We start from the raw sequence: 18,869 nt of genomic DNA on the forward strand, positions 1-18,869 counted from the left end.
GTACGGATTTATATTTATATCGTTTATATTATAATCCAATTGTCCTGCCATTGATTTAGATGAGTTGCCCTTGAGGTGTGATCAGTTAAGATCTATTGGAATAAATAACCCCACTAGATAGGTATCCAGCCTTTATAGCTACTGTGACATCCTTCTACACTGTGAATAGAATGCAGACTTACTAGGATAGAATACAAGACTTGTCATTTTATGGCCATTCCTTGCATCTCCAGCTTCCTAACCAGACTTGCTTTTCCTGGCCTGGTAACACTGCCCTTTCCTTTATTTACTCGTGTGCCAGGCCTTTGCACATATTCTCTGCCTTGGATGCTCTTCCCTCTTTTCTAACTTAATAGCTTTTACTCTCCTTTTATACCTCAGCTCTAGTGGGTTACCTCCTCAGGAAGCTTTCCCTGATTACCCCACCTTGCACAATTCAGCTCATTCCCACTTCTCCCATCCACTCCATTTCATTTATCCTCTCATCTATACCGACATCCTTTCCATTTCTCAGGCATGCCAAGCTCTCTTCCACCTCAGACTTTGCACATGCTGTTTCCTCTGCCTGGAACACGATTTCCTTCCCTTCCTTTTCTTGTTGGCTCCTCCGCATCCTCCACAATCCATCTTCCTAAGATGTTTTCCATTATATTTGTCTAATAAGGTCATTCTCAAATGAGGGGGATTTTACCCTCCACCCCCAGTGGACATTCGCCAATGTCTAGAGACATTTTGCTTGTCACAACCAGGTTGGGGAGGGGAGGTTCCTGGCATCTAGTGTGGCAGAAGCTAGAGATGCTGCTAAGCAGTCAACAATGCACAAGATACTCCTCTCTCAACAGAGAATTATCCAGACCACAGTGTCAATCCTGCTGAGGTTGGGAAACTCTTACCTAATAACATCAGAGGACAGAATGAGGCCAAAAAGGGACCATGAGTTTTTCCCAAAGGATGAACAGTTTAGGAAATGATACAAGTAAACTCTAGGTATAAAATATAATTGTGAAAGCTACCAGTGTTCAGCTCTTATGTTGGATATAATCATGGCAATCTGTTATAACCCACTAGTTGCTTTGATCATTGGTAACTCTTTTAAGACTGAATTTTAATAAGTGAGAGGTAATGATTTTCAAAAATGCATTAAATTTCCTAGGGCTTTATCTATGACTCTATATTTCCTTATGGTGTCGTGACTACTGGGAGAAATTGCAAGCTATTTTTGAGGAGTATATATGAATTATTCTTGCCTACGCTTTGTCAGAGTAAATTTATTAGTCCATTCTAAATTAGGTTTAATTTGGGTAATGTCGAAAGAATCATGTGCTAGTTTTCTAGTTTTTAAGGATTTGAGCATTGGTATATTCCTTTCTCTGGCTTGGCACATAGCAGGTGCTCAGTAAATACTTTTAAACTGAGTTAACATCTTTCTTTAAGTGGGAGTCCTAAGATCAAAGTAAGTGTCTTTCAAAGGTTACCTTTTGTATGGAAAATGATTAGAGCTGTTAAGAATCACCAACTTCACCAAAGTGAGTTGTTAATAATTGGCAGCCCTAAAGGAACTTGAATTTGTAAAGAGTCCCTTTTACCATTAATCTTCTACTGTAATCCTCACACATAGGAAGTTTTTATGGGCTAGCTGGAGACCATGGCAAATGCTAACACATTTTGATGCATCAATTATGTGGTTCAGGAGTTACTTGAAAATACTTGTGAGATCTTTGGTCTATTGTCCTATAGGAGATAAGAAAGATGGGGCCAGCTTGATTGCAGATGTGAAGGCTATGTGTGGATGGCTCGAAGTTTGGAGATGGCCTAGGCCCCACCACCAGTATGCTTCAGGAATGGTCTTCACTCTGTCCCCACTTCAGAAAATCCCCATTAGTTCTCTCTCTTTTTTAAGTGAAGTGTTATGAGCACTCTTGATTTATAAAGTAAATGAATACAGAGTGCTTTCACTGAAGGGGGGCGGGGGTGATGGTGGTAGAGAGCCCGGGGCCCCATTCATCTCTCTCTGTCAACATTTGCCTTCACTGTTGGGCCATGGCTCCCTAGAGCATAGTTTTCCCATCAAACTAGCTCTGTGGCATTGCAGGTAGAATTTACAGAGCTGATGAAGCCAAGAAAACTTACTTCTTGGCCTTTTGTTTGACCATGAGCTCCATCTGGAATGCTGTAGATGGGATAAGTCAAACAACTATCTGTATGTGCTGATTTTCATAGGTATTGGAGCAAAGCAACTTCTGTGTTAATGAGAAAGTTGTGTAAATCAGATCATCCTATTTCATGGTCATGCCAGTCAATTTATTCTTTTACAGTCAGAATTAAAATACTTAATTCAAATGGACTTTGGAGTTTCCTTCTAAATACTTAAAACATCCAGATTTAAATAAGTCTGAAAGGACTTTTAAAATGTATTCTGAAGAACATAGATGGAGTGTAGAATTAAAAATAAGATAGCTGGGATCCCTGGGTGGCGCAGCTGTTTGGCGCCTGCCTTTGGCCCAGGGCGCGATCCTGGAGACCCGGGATCGAATCCCACGTTGGGCTCCAGGTGCATGGGGCCTGCTTCTCCCTCTGCCTATGTCTCTGCCTCTCTCTCTCTCTCTCTCTGTGACTATCATAAATAAAAAAAAATTAAAAAAATATATTAAAAAAAAAGATAGCTTAAGGGGGGCAGCCCAGGTGGCTCGGTGGTGTAGCACCTGCCTTCGGCCCAGGGCGTGATCCTGGAGACCCGGGATCAAGTCCCACATCAGGCTCCCTGCATGGAGTCTGCTTCTCCCTCTGCCTCTCTCTCTCTCTCTCTCTCTCTCTCTGTCTCTCATGAATAAATAAATAAAATCTTACAAAAAAAAAAAAAAGATAGCTTAAGGGGCACCTGGCTGGCTCAGTCAGTAGAGCACATGACTCTTCAATTCAGGGTCGTGAGTTCAAGCTCCACGTTGGGAATGGAGCCCACTTAAAAAATAATAACACAACTTAGAAAAAATAAAAAGAAGAAGATAGCTTAATTTCCAGCAGTTGGAGGGTGGAAGTGATGTAAGCAAACAATGGTGGAACTTAAAAAGAACATGGAAGAGTAGACAGCTCAAATTTTTGAGGAGAAAAGGCTAAATGAGTGGTAGAATGCTAATCAAAAAAAAAAAATAGAACAAACTGATAACATAAAACCCACTTCTGTGATACAAGTTTGCAGAGGGACACCTGCCAATAGAATGTGATATTTTAGGAACATTGGAAGAGGATATGGTTATTGTCAGCGAGACAAGAAAGAGTGGGAGTGTTCTGGTACATGTGACACATTTCCTTAGGGATGCCACAGCAATTTAATAACTCAAATTATTAAGAAATTGGATGTTTATATATTTAAGATGAAACCCTAGCAATTAGATACATGATTTTAACTACTCATTGGTCTTCTTAGCTTTTCCTGACTAAAGTGTGTTTTTTATTCATTTTGTGTTTTTATAAATGGAAACATTTAAGATGCTCTCCTCTTTGCCCTTCCAGTTCTACCCCTTATAATGTAACCACTGTTAAGTTTAGATACTCCTTTTTTTAAAAAAGAGGGGGTTAGGGCAGCCCGGTGGCTCAGCAGTTTAGCGTCTGCCTTAGACCCAGGGCCTGACCCTGGAGACCTGGGATCGAGTCCTGCATCGGGCTCCCTGCATGGAGCCTTCTTCTCCCCCTGCCTGTGTCTCTCCCTCTCTCTCTATTTCTCATGAATAAATAAATAAAATCTTTTAAAAATTAAAAGAGGGGGCTATGCTCTGTAATTACTTTACAATTTGTTTTTTCAATTATGGTATCTTGGCTATCACACTAGGTTACTAGTTCTCAGGTGGAAAATTTTTGTCCCTCAAGGAACAATGCGTGAAAGGTATTTTTGATTGTCATGACTGCTGGGGTGTGGGAAGTTGCTGTTGGCATCTGGTAGAGGCCAGGGTTGCTGTAAACCTCCTACAATGCAAAGGACAGCCCTACAACAGAGAATTATCTGGTTCAAAATGTCAATAGAGCCAAGATTGGAAACTCTGTTCTAAGTCAATACACATAAATCTAATTCATTATTTTAAAATGCTACATAATACTTTGTAGGACAGTAGGTCATAATTTATTCAACTAGTTTCCTATTGATAGCTAGGGCTTCTTATTTAGCGGCATTTATATATTTAATATTAAGAAACCAAATGCTCCATTTTAGATATTTACAACTCATTTGTTTCTTTAAAGAGCAAAAATATATCTTATCAGAAAGACTCAAAAAGAAGAACACTTAAAAATTTTTAGGCTTGTGTATAAAATTAGATTCTGGGTCGCTGTGAGTCAAGAGAATTTGGTTTCAGTAAAAATCACAGACTCACACTAAATGACAAGTCTTAAAGTAAGTTGTTTAAAAGCATGTCTTCATTTTTTGATTCTTTGGAATTAAAACAAGAAAGGCAACAACTCTAAAGCCTTTATATGACTGCCAAAAACAGAAGGCCACTTTTGAAAGGGACTATAGTAACTTTCAGAGAAGCCCATTCTGATGATCACTACCTCCTCCTTATACATATTTTTAAAAATCCATTAATCCATTAAATCATGGTGGGTTGAACGAAAGAAAACAAAGCAGGTTTAAGAAGAAGAAAGTGATATCCAATCCTAAAGACATTGAATGACTTCCAGATGCTACTGACAATGTAATTCAGAATTGGAATGACCCTCTGGTTAACCGCAGAGGGTTTTAGAAAAAGGGTGCCCTGAAGCAAACAGATGTTGGCTCTGTGCCTCCCTAAGCCCATCCTCTGTACATGGTCAGATGCACTTCCGGAAGGATAAAATAAAGAACGGATTCGCCTTCCCTCACAGAGCTGGGTAAAGGGGAATGGAACCAGAATGTGTGTGTAAGAAGGATGAGGACCCACTGGTGAGCCAGAAAGGACTGAACCTCTGCTTCAGCCGTTTCTTCCTGGTCCGTTTCCTCAATAAGCAAGAAGAGTTGGAAGTTTTCTTTCTTTGCCAATAGTCTTTTATTATTATTATTATTATTTTTAAGTCATCTGCGGACAGTTCCAGAGCAAAATAGCTAGGCTGGATAATTTGGGTTTTGTGTTTTTGACTTTCAGTTTTGGGGCACAAGTCCTTATAGTTCATGAATAGGACCATCATCCTGGAGACCTATCTAAGGAACTAATGCTAACATTTTCAGCTTGTTGATATTTGGGAAAACTAAGAGTTTCTCACCCCACCCTTGTTGTCTGTTGCCTTTTTAGGACCAGAGCCACACACAAGTGCCCCAGTATCGTCAGGATCACTCCTTGATCATGAGGTCCATCGTCCATATGACTGATGCTGCTCGCTCTGGAATCATGCCTCCCACTCAGCTCACCACCATCAACCAGTCTCAGCTCAGTGCCCAGTTGGGGTTGAATTTGGGAGGTGCCAGTATGCCACACACGTCTCCTTCACCACCAGCAAGCAAATCGGCAACCCCATCCCCTTCCAGCTCCATCAATGAAGAGGATGCTGATGAATCCAACAGAGTAAGTTGACTGCCTTAGTTATATCACCTACTGGAGAATTTGGAATCACCCCATGCTGTGTCTTTGAATTTCACTCATGGTATTATCTTCTTTCTCTTTGTGGATTTGGCTATCATTTAAATTCATGATGGTTTAATTTTTTTCTTCACTCTTTTACTTACTCATTTTCTGTTGAAAGGTATATTCCACTGGACATTGGGAGATCTGGCTTCTTCTACTGGTTGCAAGGCTTTGAACATGTCACTTAACTCTTGTAGGCATGATTTTCCTGTTCTGTGAAGGGAGAGTTTACACTAGATCCCCCAGGAATTCTGAAGTGCTCTGCTTCTAAGTTAATGTTCGTGTGGATAAGTTTCATCCAGTTAGTTGGCCGAGTCACTGTCATATTGACAGCCTTGCACCTTCTATGATGTGTATCACTTAGTAAGTTCTCATCATTCCACATCTCTGCTTTTGTCGCGGAGATGACATACATGGTTTGTAAAAATTTAGTTGCTGGGAGGACTTTTCTGAATGCTTAGAAAGGTATTCTGTTTCATTAAAGTTACTTATCCTTGGCATACAATTATGCATTCCTTACTTGTAATATTTTGTACACCTACTCTGTGCTGGGCCTTTTACCTGGTTCTGGGGATATAAAGATTTAAAGAGAATTACTAGCTGTGGGTTTCTGCACTGGGGATGAAAAGCAATGTTTAATACTAGCTCCAGATGTGATTAGAGGTATAATTGATGTATCTGGTGTGCTACGATTGTAATCGATTCTGCTTGGGGAAGTGATTTGAGGAAGACTTTATTGAGAAGGTGATATTTGAATTAGGTCTAAGAGGATACATAAAAGTTTGTGAGGCAGAAGAGAGAGGCCAGCATTCTGGTCGAGGGAGCAATGGAAGTACATGTCAATTTATGAGTATCATGAACAGTTTGATATGAGGAGGAAAGAAATAGGAATTGAAGAAAGCAGTAGCTGAAATGTGGTAGCCTTTCTCCTGCAGGTAGTTGAGAACTGATTAATTATTTGGATAGAGGAGTAGCATAAGCAACTTAATGCTTTAGAAAGATGGCTTTGGCTCTAGAGGGAATGCATTACAAAGGGAGGAACAGGAGGACAGGAAACGGATCAACACTTGTTATGAAGTGTTTCCTTTTAGCACAGGAGTGAATGGACAGGAAGTACCAGATTAGTTGAGACTTGTAAGAGGGAGAACCATGCAGTTGTGGTAATCTACTGGGATTTGAAGGAATGAAGGATAAGTGGGATTTTAGTATGAGAGCAAGCATGGACATTAAGTACATGAGAGAATCAGTGCAGAAAGAGGAGTGTTAACTTTTTCTCCCATGAAGAAGATGAGAGTTTGGCATAGTATGGGTTGAATTCAAAGCACCCACATTTGAGTCTAGAACTCAGTTCAGTGGAGGTGGTACTGCAGATCTGAGGATCATCAGCACAGAGATGTGAAGACATGGAAGAAATCAGCATTTCTCAGAGTGTGTAAGGAGCAAGTCAGGGCCAGAGCCCTGAGCATCATTTATTTTTAGGTAGCAAATGGAAGAAGAGGAAGTAGAGAAGGCTGAGAGTGAGGAGGAGGAGGGGAAGGGAGGTTAGAATATACTGCAGGGATTTGAAGATGGAGGGTTTGATCTGTCCCAACATGGTTAGCACGCCACCAGGCATCTTAGTACCCCACTGGACATGTTAGCACCTCACTGGAAATGCTAGCACTTCATTGATGTGTTAGCATCCTACTGGACACAGATTGGGTAAATGCACTAACAGTTACTGTTCACACTCACAGGGATTTCTGTTAAGGTGAAGTGAGAAACAATAATTATAAAGAAACTCGAGATGTGAATGAATAAGGCCCAGCTGAGTTACAACCGGCCATAACACAATTCAAATGGATTCCTTCCATTTCACTCACCATTCCCACTCATCTTCTACTCCCTTTTGTCCCACGCTGAAATTGTCCTGGCCAAGGAGAAACATCTGGGACTCCTTGCTTCCTCCATTTTAAGCAGAGGTCTAGGTTTTGTGTAAAGGCAAAGAATCCAGTTTGTTATCTTTGAAGCAACTGAGCTGAGAAAGAAAGATTAAAATGATCGTTGATGGTGTCTCTTCGGGAGAAAACTCTTTCTCCACCTTTCCCGACTCTCTTCGGTCAGTTACATACAGGTTTCTTTAGAAAATTAATTCTGAGCTTTTGTTTAAACTGGGAGATTCTTCATTTCGGGTTTATTCTTAAAAGGTAATGATGATTAGGGAAAGTCATGGTTGTCCAAGGGAACTATCAAAGGTTGTCACCCCTGGAATGCTGTTTGCAGAGAGCGTGAGACCGAGCTCTTCTTCTTTTGAAAAGGCTGCCCTGGAAATGACTTTCACCTTGCCATCGGTCAGGGCATTGTTGGTGAAAACAGTGCCAGCTTGTCTTCCAGGAAAACAATATTAGTTGTTTGACTCAATTAGAAAAATCTTGTGTCTCTGGATTTTTTTTCGTGGGGCTAAAGCAGTCTTTTTTCACTGAAGGAAACGGTGGCCCCCATTGAAGCTCTAATTGAAAAGCATCTGAGTCCCTTACAAGTTCAGATTCTTTAGGTAGAATTAAACAAGTCTTGCTTATGCTGAGAATTTAGGGAAAAAAGTCCATTGAAAGTTACTGAATTCTTCGTGTGAGCTAATGAAAGATGGCATTTTGGAGAAGAGCTGAGATGTGGCTCACCACCCTGTGAAGTGTGAGAACTACTTGTATGAATTACATATGTTATCACTCAGGTGGAGCATGTGATCAGCCCACCGAGAGGTGGACTCTCAGGGTTCCCCAACACTCTGAGGGTCCAGAGCTCTCAGAGACCAGTTACTTCTCAGTTTTCTAAGAATTTTAGTAATTGGATTATGTTCCAAATGACTCTCATTCAGAAAGTAATGATGCTCTTGGAAAGTTTGAATTTAGGATTCGAGACTCAAGGCCATTAAAAACCTATCTGTTAGTAACTGGAGTCTCTCTGTTGATCTTCCTCATGGGCTGGCTTTTAAAACCGATTTTGTCAAACATTTCAGCACTCTCGATGGAAGTTAACTTCAGTACAGTCATATTGTAATCAACGAGGATACCACAAGGCTGATCCATCTTTTTTCCTACTTCTCTAATAAGTATATTATATGATCATGGAAATTAGATGATGGGAGTAGCAGGTGAATCTGGAGCTCAGTGGTAGATAAATGTGGGGAGCTATACCCGTGTCATTCCTGTGGCTTTGAGCTCAGAGAGTTAAGGTAAATATATGTGAGGTATTTACTGTCCCTACGGCAGTGTGCTTCTGAACAGAGTTACTTTCCATATGACTATTTTCTTAGCAGTCTTCTTTTTAGTTTTGGTGATTTTAAGTATCAGTGATTGCTCTTGTACAGGTTTTTAATTTTATTTATTTTTTTAAGATTTTATTTATTAATTCATGATAGACATAGAGAGAGAGAGGTAGAGACACAGGCAGAGGGAGAAGCAGGCTCCATGCCGGGAGCCCGACGCGGGACTCGATCCCGGGACTCCAGGATTACGCCCTGGGCCAAAGGCAGGCGCTAAACCGCTGAGCCACCCAGGGATCCCCAGGTTTTTAATTTTAATGAAGAATATTAGTTTCTTCTTTATCTCCAGCTAAAGGAGTTTTGCATTTTTTATATTTCTTGTTATCCTGTTCTTTTGAAAGTTATCATTACTTAAAGAAATAAAGATGACCTTTCTTTTATTGTACAGACTTAAGGATTGTAGCTAATTTCCATTGGAGTCTCCATTCTGGAGACCCATGAGCAAGGTAGCATTCTGGTAAAATAAAAAAAAAAAAAAAAAAAATGAAGCTTCGAAAAATTGATTCAAACTGATCATGTATATATATATGGCATGTGACTATGGCAAGGTTCCTCATTTAAAATATCTGAATATGCTCATATCCCAGATTACTTAGATTTACTTCTAAAACTTCTGAAAATATAAAATATTGTATATGTACACATTAATGCATATATATATATACACATATGCACACACTTCATTGCCTGGTACAGAGTGTTCTGTTTCTCATTACTCATAATTGCTATTTAGAGCATATGTTGTGAAGATATTGAAGATACTTCTGGGTCTCATTAATCAATGCTCTAAATGCTAATCTCTGCTGTCCAGTTAACTCAAAGAAAACTCACCCCTCCCCTGCTTTTGCCAGGGATTGGTCTGTTGATGAATCTGCTGACTAAAACCTTAAAAGAACAGTGGCGGACCTGGGTAGGTCTTGCCACCTTCTCTGCAGATGTACATTCTAGGCAGTGAATTTTCTTCCTGCTTTGCAGGCCATTGGAGAGAAAAGAGCTGCTCCAGATTCTGGCAAGAAGCCCAAGACTCCAAAGAAAAAGAAAAAGAAAGACCCCAACGAGCCCCAGAAGCCAGTGTCTGCATATGCCCTGTTTTTCAGGGACACACAGGCTGCAATTAAAGGGCAAAACCCCAATGCAACCTTTGGAGAGGTCTCAAAAATTGTCGCATCTATGTGGGATAGCCTTGGGGAAGAGCAAAAGCAGGTGAGGTGAAGAAGATCCAGCACACGTCTGTATATGAAAAGGTTTCCAGAGTATTTCATACACCTTTTTTTTTCTTTTTTTAAAAAAGATTTTATTTATTTGAGAGAGAATGTGAGGGGGGTAAGGTGGGCAGAGGGGTTGAGAGAAGCAGGCTCAGGGCTCCATCCCAGGACTCTAGGATTGTGCCCTGAGCCGAAAGTAGATGCTTCACCGACTGAGCCACCCAGGCTCCCCTCATACTTTTTCTGAGTGAACTTTCACTTAATCTGACTGTTTCTCATCAGGACCTTTCTAAGCTATGGAATTTAGAAACACAGTTGTATAAATCCAAGCCCCTCCCAGCTATATAGATTTCTCTGCCCCCCATCTTAAGAGTATGTGTTCAGAACCCATTCAGAGGAGAAATGGGGAAATTTGGGCAGCATCCTGCACACATGAACTTTTGAAGATCATCTTTTCATTTTAAATAATGAGGAATTTGCCCTCTTTATTCAGAAAGGGCACTACAAAGGGATTAGGTCCATCCCCCACCCCTTGCCTTTTCTTTGATCATCTGTCTGGACCCTTGTGCTGTCCTGGTGGGTTTCCAAACTTTGAAGACCAACCCTCCCCCCCCCCCGCCCCCCCACGAGTCTCATTATTGTGACTGGGCATTTGAAATTTTATTCCAAGTTCATTTGAAAGCTCGACCATATGAGAGGTATGGGGAGACTAGCCAAGCTGGTGGGAGATAACTTCCTTAGGGGCCTTGACTCCTGGGCCTCCCCTTGGGGTCCTCCGCACAAATGAAGAGGAAGAAGGGGTTCCTTGCTCCTTGCATGAAACTCCCAATGACCATTTGTAGGAGTGGACGTTATATGTCCTCAGTCAGGACATATATTACCTATCTTAGTAATAAAATAGAATAACCATCTCAGGAATGAAACGTGGAAGAAAACTCTTGATTTTTCTTTACAAATCATGACCTCATTCCTACTAGCTTGGGATGATGCAGCTATAGAACTTGCCCATTTGCTGTGAGCTTATTGTTGTATGTGGCACAGTGATTTTCTGCCCCAGAAATGTAATCCTCAGGGACTGGCAAACTGCTACATCTTTTAACTCTGGAGAGAAAGATGGTTGCGCTTTGGTCTAACACACAGCCATCAGACACCATTAAGAAAAGGAAGCGCACATCACGTTTAACAAATTGGGATTTGTTTATGTAACTCATTGACCTCACTAATGGAAATTTCTTATCTTTTAACTATTTCTGGCTTTTTTTTTTCTTCAAAAGAAAACCAAGGTGTTTTCATCTTTTTCTCTTGTGTTTTAACACACCGTACCTGTTGTTGGTTTTTTAATCCTCTGATTCAGTGCCAGTGAGAAATATGGATAAGGGAAAGAAGACACTGATGGAGAAACTCGTGATTTTCTGTAATTTGAACCATTTGTAGCCAATTTGACTCTTCTTGCAACCTTATCTGCTGCCTGAGCATGAGGCCCTCAGCTGTTTCTCTCAAGGCATTTGTGCTACAACCGGAAATCTTTTTTCATTTATAATCGTAAACATCAAAATTGTGCTCCCAGTGGGGATAGCAGGGTTTTAATATTTCTGTGTGTGAGTGTGTGTGTGTGTGTGTTCATATTTAAAACTCAAAGCCACAGAGACCAGTGATTTAGGTGAGTTATGTTGTGACCTCATTTGTGCAGCCGTCATTTTGTGGCTGAGAATTTGTATGCTAGAGGTGGTGCTAATTGTGGTCTTTTTTATAGGTTTATAAACGGAAAACAGAAGCTGCCAAAAAGGAATACCTGAAGGCCTTGGCTGCATACCGGGCCAGCCTCGTTTCAAAGGTAAACCTGTGCAGGGAAAGCCAGTCTCTGAGTCACCATGTTGAAAACAAGCACCCTCCATCCCCCCCAACACACCAAGCATTGAAAACATAAAGGCAGCTCCCTTTGGAGTTGACCCAAAAAAGGGATCTTGAACAACTCATAAACCTAACTTGTTTCCATTAGAGATGACCACAGTGATGGCACACAAAAAAAATAGGAGTTAGTTTAAGCTGCTGAGTCTCAAATGTTTCCAGAAGATTCACTGCTGTCTCTTTCTGTGTGTTGAAACTATTTAACAAACACCAATATGAAAGACGAATCTTCAGTAGCCTCTTATTTTTACTCTTTGTCCGGGATTGAGATATGTGAGAATGTCCTCTATTTCAACCGGGGGTTGTTTGGTCCTATTTGGGACATCCTATCATAAATTCTCCAATTTATTGTATTACTGTAATAGGGGATGTTGCATTTTGACCAAACTGTTCCACATCATATAAATAAATAAACCTCATGATTATTTAAAATAAAATTATGCTCCAAGTACTTAAAAAAAAGACGTGTATATGTATTATACATAGAGTATAAAATGGACCCTGATGTATTATAAAATGCGCCAGTATCCCAAAGCAAATGTCAGCCTAGATTATTATTACCTTGATCCAAAAGGAGCATGAGCTATTAGGTTATATTTTAACATTTAATTAACTTTGTCTTTAGCCTTCCTAGAATTTAGAGAGGCTTTGGGGAGAATAATTTGAACTAATGTTTTTGTTCTTGATGTATTTCCTCTGGCAACTGGGGATCCCATTCCATTGTCATGCTTATTGCCTCAAGTACCACATTGGGCTACAGGGCATCATCCCTGTTGCTGGCAAAGCCATTTAAACAGAGTTTAATTCCTTTTTTTCTCTCTTCACCTGAGCTCTTTCTTTATATTAAGATCTACCCCTGGCAGCTGCTCAAGTCAGATCAGGAGAGGTCCTTTTTTTTTTTTCCTGTCAGCAGTGAGGACACTTTCCCCTTCGTTAGAAACAGAAACATTCATCAGGTCAATAGCAAAACCTTTTTCTGAGATGCTGAAAGACACACATTATAAGATGTACCAGTTCTGGCCTCAGATTTGCATATTGGCAGCAAATGGCCAGATGTGTGGGCTACAGATGTTAAGAATGGAGGTATATAGTTGGCTGATTAGATAGGGTGACACAAATAGAGGAACAGTGTGCATGTACTTCCTAAGTGGATCATTTATTCATTCATTTACCCAGAAGTAGGAATAGGTGATCTTGGTGCATTAGAGCATGAAATATTGACCACACATGGATTTCAGCCAAGAGCCAGTATCTCAAAAGGCACTCGGGAAAGAGCAACCACGATTGGGCTAATTGAGCCTATGACTGATATGGAAGGGATACCTTTAAAAGTTATACACTGGGTACCAGAATCGGGATTCAAAAGTATCACCAAATGGAATTCAGCGGTTCCCGAAAACCAAGAGGATAGAATTTTAAAGAGTTTTAAATTGAAAAGGATGAAAAAGAAAAGAAAAGAAAAGGATGTTTGTTGGGGGGCTTTTGGTTTTTTTGTTTTGTTTTGGTTTGTTTTCATTAAGTTAGTGTAGTTTGAGAGCATCCTTAATTGATACTCAGAGCCCTGGCAGGTAACTAAAATAGTCCTTGAAGCATAAGCGCAAAGTAATTTCAGTCTGAGCCAAAAGTGTAAAATAGCTTCTAATGTGGTGATCTCACAGGAAGTAGAATCTAATTGTACAGTGTGATGATTAGACCACATCTGAAGAATTGGTTCCATTCTGGAGCCCATGATTTAAAGAGAGATGGTAACCAACAGAAAGCCCATCTGGAGGGTTGCCTCCATGATGGTGAGGACTGAAAATCAGACCATATTCAAATAATTAAATGGATCAGGGATACAAGGATTCGAGGGCATGTGATCTTGGTCCTCAAGTGAAGGGCCATCATGTGGGAAGCCTAAGTTTGAACTCTGTGCCCCAGATAGAAGATCTCATCCATTAAGTGAGGTCTCATCCAGGAGGTGAGGTCTCGTCCAAGAGGTAAGGTCTTGTCCAAGCAGTGAGGTCATAGGCAGCAAAATTTCAGCCTTCATTAGAATCATAAATAGGGTTGCATTATATTTGCACTTAACTTATGCCCCTACATTCAGAGCCTAGGCCCCTTCTCTTAAAATGTGTCTCTGCTATTACTTTTAATCTTCCCAACAACCAACAAAAATTAGTAAGAGCTTAATATTAAAACATAAGGGAGTAAATGGAGCAGGCAAGCAGGGCCTCTTTCCACTCATCTGCTCATTTCTATTTGCTTCTAGGGTGGCATCTTAAGGGCACACTGGGGTGATTGCCCAGGGGCCTAAATGTGGACTTCCATAGTAGTTTCATCCTTAAGACTACCTGGGTAATTTTTAACATTAGAGTATATAAGAATTATTTTCATGTTTGTACGGATGACCCTGTGTATTTTACCTGATGGGTGATTTAACTTTTTTTAAAGGTGATCAGTGAGTCTTTGCAGGGTTTCTTCCTACCTTAGACTTAAAATGTACCCCTCCAGTAGGAATGCAATCCCACCAAACCTCTGCACAAAACCATCGCTGTCCACCGATAGATGGTGCTTCCCAAAGATAGTGTGTTCAAACAGAAGCCATCAACAATGGCTTCTCCTACATGAAGTGATTTTCAATACAAGATCACCCTTCAGTTTCCTTCTAATGGTAGATTTTTTAAATGTGAGTAATAAAAATCTGGAAATAAATAGTATCCTTGAAGAGAGTGACTATCAGCTGGATGCCTCCAAGGTGCTCCCACTAACCCCCTCCCAAAGCACCCAATTTTATGAAGAATAAGAGAAAAAAAATAGAGCAATCATGGCAATCATTGTTGTATGAGTAAAAGTTTTTATTTTTGTGGAGATAATTATAATTATTTAAAAATAAATAATTATTTTTAGCACAGAATTAATAGGTCATTTCTCTCTATGTTAAGCCTCAAATCAGATCACTTGTTTATCTTATGACAGCTTATTCATCAGCCAAGTGTTGAAATCTGGAGATCTTTGAAAATATTGGATAAACTAAAACTTTTCTTAGGTTGTAAAATACTCTCATTTAATATCTCTGAGGAATTCAGTTACATTTTTCTTATATTCAGGTGAGCACTTGTCATACACAGCCATGTAAGTACAGAGCCTTGATGTTTTTGAGTAGTGGTTTTCTGGTCACAGTAATTGTTAATTCATGAAAATTGCTAACATTTACTAAATGCTTCTGTGGGCCAGGCACTATTCTAAATTCTTAACAAACATGAGTTAGTTTAATTCTCGCAACCTCTGTATAAGGCAAAAGCCATAAAACCCCATTTTATGGGTAAGGAAACTGAGGAACAGATGGGTGTATTAACTTGTCCAGAGTCACAGAGTTGTTAAGTGGTAGAGTGGGATTTGAACTCAGGCAGTTGCTACTCTGTTGTCTTTCAATATGATTCTTAGTGATGAGAGTTAGCTCAGACTTAACTGCTGAAGACATGTTGTTCTTGAACATGTGTATCAGTTACCTTTGCTACATCATGCTGTGTAACAACCATCCCCAAAGCCCAGTGACTTAAACAGAACAGCATTTACCTCAGAGGGGGCCAGGGAACTGGCCCAGGCCCGGCCAACCTCCATGCAGACCAACGAGCAGGACTAGTGGATTCTGGCCTGCTCGTTGGTCTGCATGGAGGTTGGCCGGGCCTGGGCTTGTTCACGTATGTGGCAGTTAGCTGGCTGGCTTTTGAGTGGTGACTGGGCCACGTGCCCCTTTATCTCGCACATGGTGATGGCAGATTCCCAGAGCGACTGCAAGAGCTCAGGGCCAGCCCAGATCCCAGGAGTAGGGAATTTGATGCTACCTCTGGGGGAGGGGAAGCTAAAAAGTCACATGACAAGAGACTCTAGTACAGGGAAGAACGAATTTTGGCAGTCGCTTTTTAAAATCCATTTACAATACTTAAAAACATTTAAATAACAGCCAGTCCTTGGGTATCTTAATATTTGGGGATTTTCTCCTCCATGATGCAGGCTGCTGCTGAATCCGCAGAAGCCCAGACCATCCGCTCTGTCCAGCAGACCCTGGCGTCCACCAATCTGACATCCTCGCTCCTCCTCAACCCTCCGCTGTCACAACACGGAACCGTGTCAGCCTCCCCTCAGACTCTCCAACAATCACTCCCTAGGTCGATCGCCCCCAAACCCCTAACCATGAGACTCCCCATGAACCAGATTGTCACATCGGTCACCATCGCAGCCAACATGCCATCGAACATTGGGGCCCCGCTGATAAGCTCCATGGGAACGACCCTGGTGGGCTCAACGTCCTCCACCCAAGTAAGCCCTTCCGTGCAAACCCAACAGCATCAGCTGCAGCAGCTGCAGCAGCAGCAGCAGCAGCAGCAACAACAGCAGCAGCAGCAGATGCAGCAGATGCAGCAGCAGCAACTGCAGCAGCACCAGATGCATCAGCAGATCCAGCAGCAGATGCAACAACAGCATTTCCAGCACCACATGCAGCAGCACCTGCAGCAGCAGCAGCATCTCCAGCAGCAGATCAGCCAGCAGCAGCAGCTGCAGCAGCAGCTACAGCAGCACATCCAGCTGCAGCAGCTGCAGCACCTGCAGCACCCGTCCCAGCCTTCGCCCCGGCAGCACTCCCCCGCCACCTCCCAGATGACATCGCCCCTCCCCGCCATCGGGAGCCCCCAGCCGGCCTCCCAGCAGCACCAGTCGCAAATACAGGCCCAGACACAGACTCAAGTACTGTCACAGGTCAGTATTTTCTGAAGACGGCCCGCGGCGGGCAGGTGCAGGTGCATTCAGAGGCGGGCGCCCGGAGGAGGCGGTGGAGGAGGGCTCGCCCGCCGTCCGCCGCAGCCTGTAAGTTGCTGTTGGCGATGCCGAAATGTGTAACAGATCACATGGTCCTCTCAAGTGTCTATTAGATAGGCAATAAGAACACAGTGTAGCTGAGTACCATCTCCTAGCTGACTATAAATCACTTTGTTCCTAAACAAGAGAAGCTGTGCTCTTTTATGTGATGCCTTTTTTTTATTTATTCAGGCTATATACCTACAATATGTGAATCAAACCGTTTAATGAATCCTGGGACATACTGAGGACTGTAACCTGGCCTCTCTGAGTCATAGAAAATGGCCTTATTTCCCCAGAAGTGAATAAACCACACTTCGAGGCTATTCGAACTTCCGGAGCCCTAAAAATAAAAAGCACAGTCGTAATTACCTGAAATACGGAGATCCAGTTTCATACAAACATTTGTATGACGTGAATAGTTGATGGCATTTTTTTGTCATGAAAAAAAAAAATAATGTAAATCACAGACTTTTGCCAAAGCTCTTATTTTTTTTTCCTAAATCTCTCCAGAAAAGAAAAAAAAAATGCAAGTGATTAGATTCCATTACTGACTCATTTCCACTTTTTTTAACCCATGACTTCTCCAAATCAAACCACAGTATATGTTGTAACGATATCTATGGCCACTGTTAGCCCATCATACTCATTCCAATTAGAAGAAAAGAATGTGAATATTATATTCTGTGTTTTGAGTGACAAGTTTCGAAAAATAAAAACACTGTATTTTTAAAAAGGGAAATGCACTTAAATGAAAACAGTTATTACAAAAAGTTAAGATTTAAAAAAAAATGCAAGAGTTTTTATTATGATGTGATACCGGTAGAATATTTAAAAGACGCACCACATCTGAATAATCAATGTAAATATTTTCTTTCAAAGTTGTAAGTTTTCATATCATGTGTTGTAAAGTTTTCATAAACGAGGCTTTAACGTAAACACTGGTGACATAAACCATTCATTGCTACGTTGCTTATTGTGTTTTTATGCTGTTTTATACTTTTTTATGAGTTATGATAGCAGCAATTAAGTTGTTTGTATTTTGCTTAACTAAAACAAAAATGCTTTTATCTTGCTATAGAATAAACACATTTCAGTAAAAACCGTGGACTGTATTTTGATGCAACAACCAGGAAAATGTTCACTTTTCAAATAAAATGATATGTCAAATTTCACTTTGGGTTCCTTGAATACGTATATGATGGGAAAAGACGCCACATACACACCAGCTTTTACTCGGGCCAAAGCATCATCCTCTGTGTTCATTTGGAAATAGGATGTTCGTTGCTAAGAATTTGGATTGTATGGCCCAAGCCCAGGACCTTTTAAAAAAATCAGAAATATTTTTTTAATGATCCTTTTGTTAAGATGCAAGTGGCAAGGTAAGTACAGAGGAAGAAGCAATTGTCTTCTGTTTGGGCCTAGAACTAGCCGGCATTGTGTTGTTATTGCTATTAAAAAGGACGGTGAAAATAATTATTTCAGTGTTCATTTCTTCCCCCCCTTTTCTTGCTCTGTAGTGGCTCCTCTTTGAGAACAGTGTGACCACTATCCCCAGTTGTCTTGCATGATTAATTACAGCATCTGTCCTGTCAGAAGCTATAATGAAGAGGTCTTGATAAAAATTGCAAATTACCACTGGCAACAGTCTTAAACTGCTTATGATAAAATGAAAATTAAAAACAGCAAGTGTCAACCCTGACCAGAATCCTAATCTGGCAAAAATGAAGGTGTGGGTTATGGTGTCCATAGCTCCCGTGTGCAAGGCATTCAGAAATAATGGGATATAGATTCCTCAAAGTTGTTGTTGTATTTCAAAGAATATTTACTGTATGTTGTGGGCTATGAATAATGAATTTGGCTTTCAATATTTCATAATCCTCTCGTACTCTGTATTATGTACAAATATTGAACAGCAAGAGATTCTAATTATAAATTTATAGATTTCTTGCTGCAGAAAAATTTATGTCTAAATTGAAGCTTTTCATAAGATGTATTAGTTGACAGGTATCAGTGTTCAAACAGTCT

At 40.8% G+C, this 18,869-nt stretch overlaps 1 protein-coding gene across 6 annotated transcripts in view; it reads left to right on the forward strand.

Annotated features, from left to right (window-relative positions):
- The window catches only part of TOX3 (TOX high mobility group box family member 3), a 105,731-nt gene extending 87,715 nt beyond the window's left edge, over positions 1-18,016 (forward strand). For 4 of the 6 annotated variants that reach the window (XM_072827083.1, XM_072827084.1, XM_072827079.1 and 1 more), the window contains exons 4-8: positions 5,259-5,528; positions 9,865-10,092; positions 11,848-11,928; positions 15,999-16,742; positions 17,034-18,016. In XM_072827083.1, coding sequence (XP_072683184.1) covers positions 5,259-5,528; positions 9,865-10,092; positions 11,848-11,928; positions 15,999-16,742; positions 17,034-17,069 — 1,359 coding nt within the window. In that variant the 3' untranslated portion in view covers positions 17,070-18,016. Of the gene's footprint in view, positions 1-5,258; positions 5,529-9,864; positions 10,093-11,847; positions 11,929-15,998 lie in introns of all 6 variants that reach the window. The other 2 variants (XM_072827081.1, XM_072827082.1) reach the window with 1 other exon arrangement.
- Positions 18,017-18,869: the final 853 nt, after the last annotated feature.

This window comes from Canis lupus, chromosome 5, assembly GCF_048164855.1.
Source record: "Canis lupus baileyi chromosome 5, mCanLup2.hap1, whole genome shotgun sequence".
In the NCBI taxonomy this organism is placed as follows: domain Eukaryota; kingdom Metazoa; phylum Chordata; class Mammalia; order Carnivora; family Canidae; genus Canis; species Canis lupus.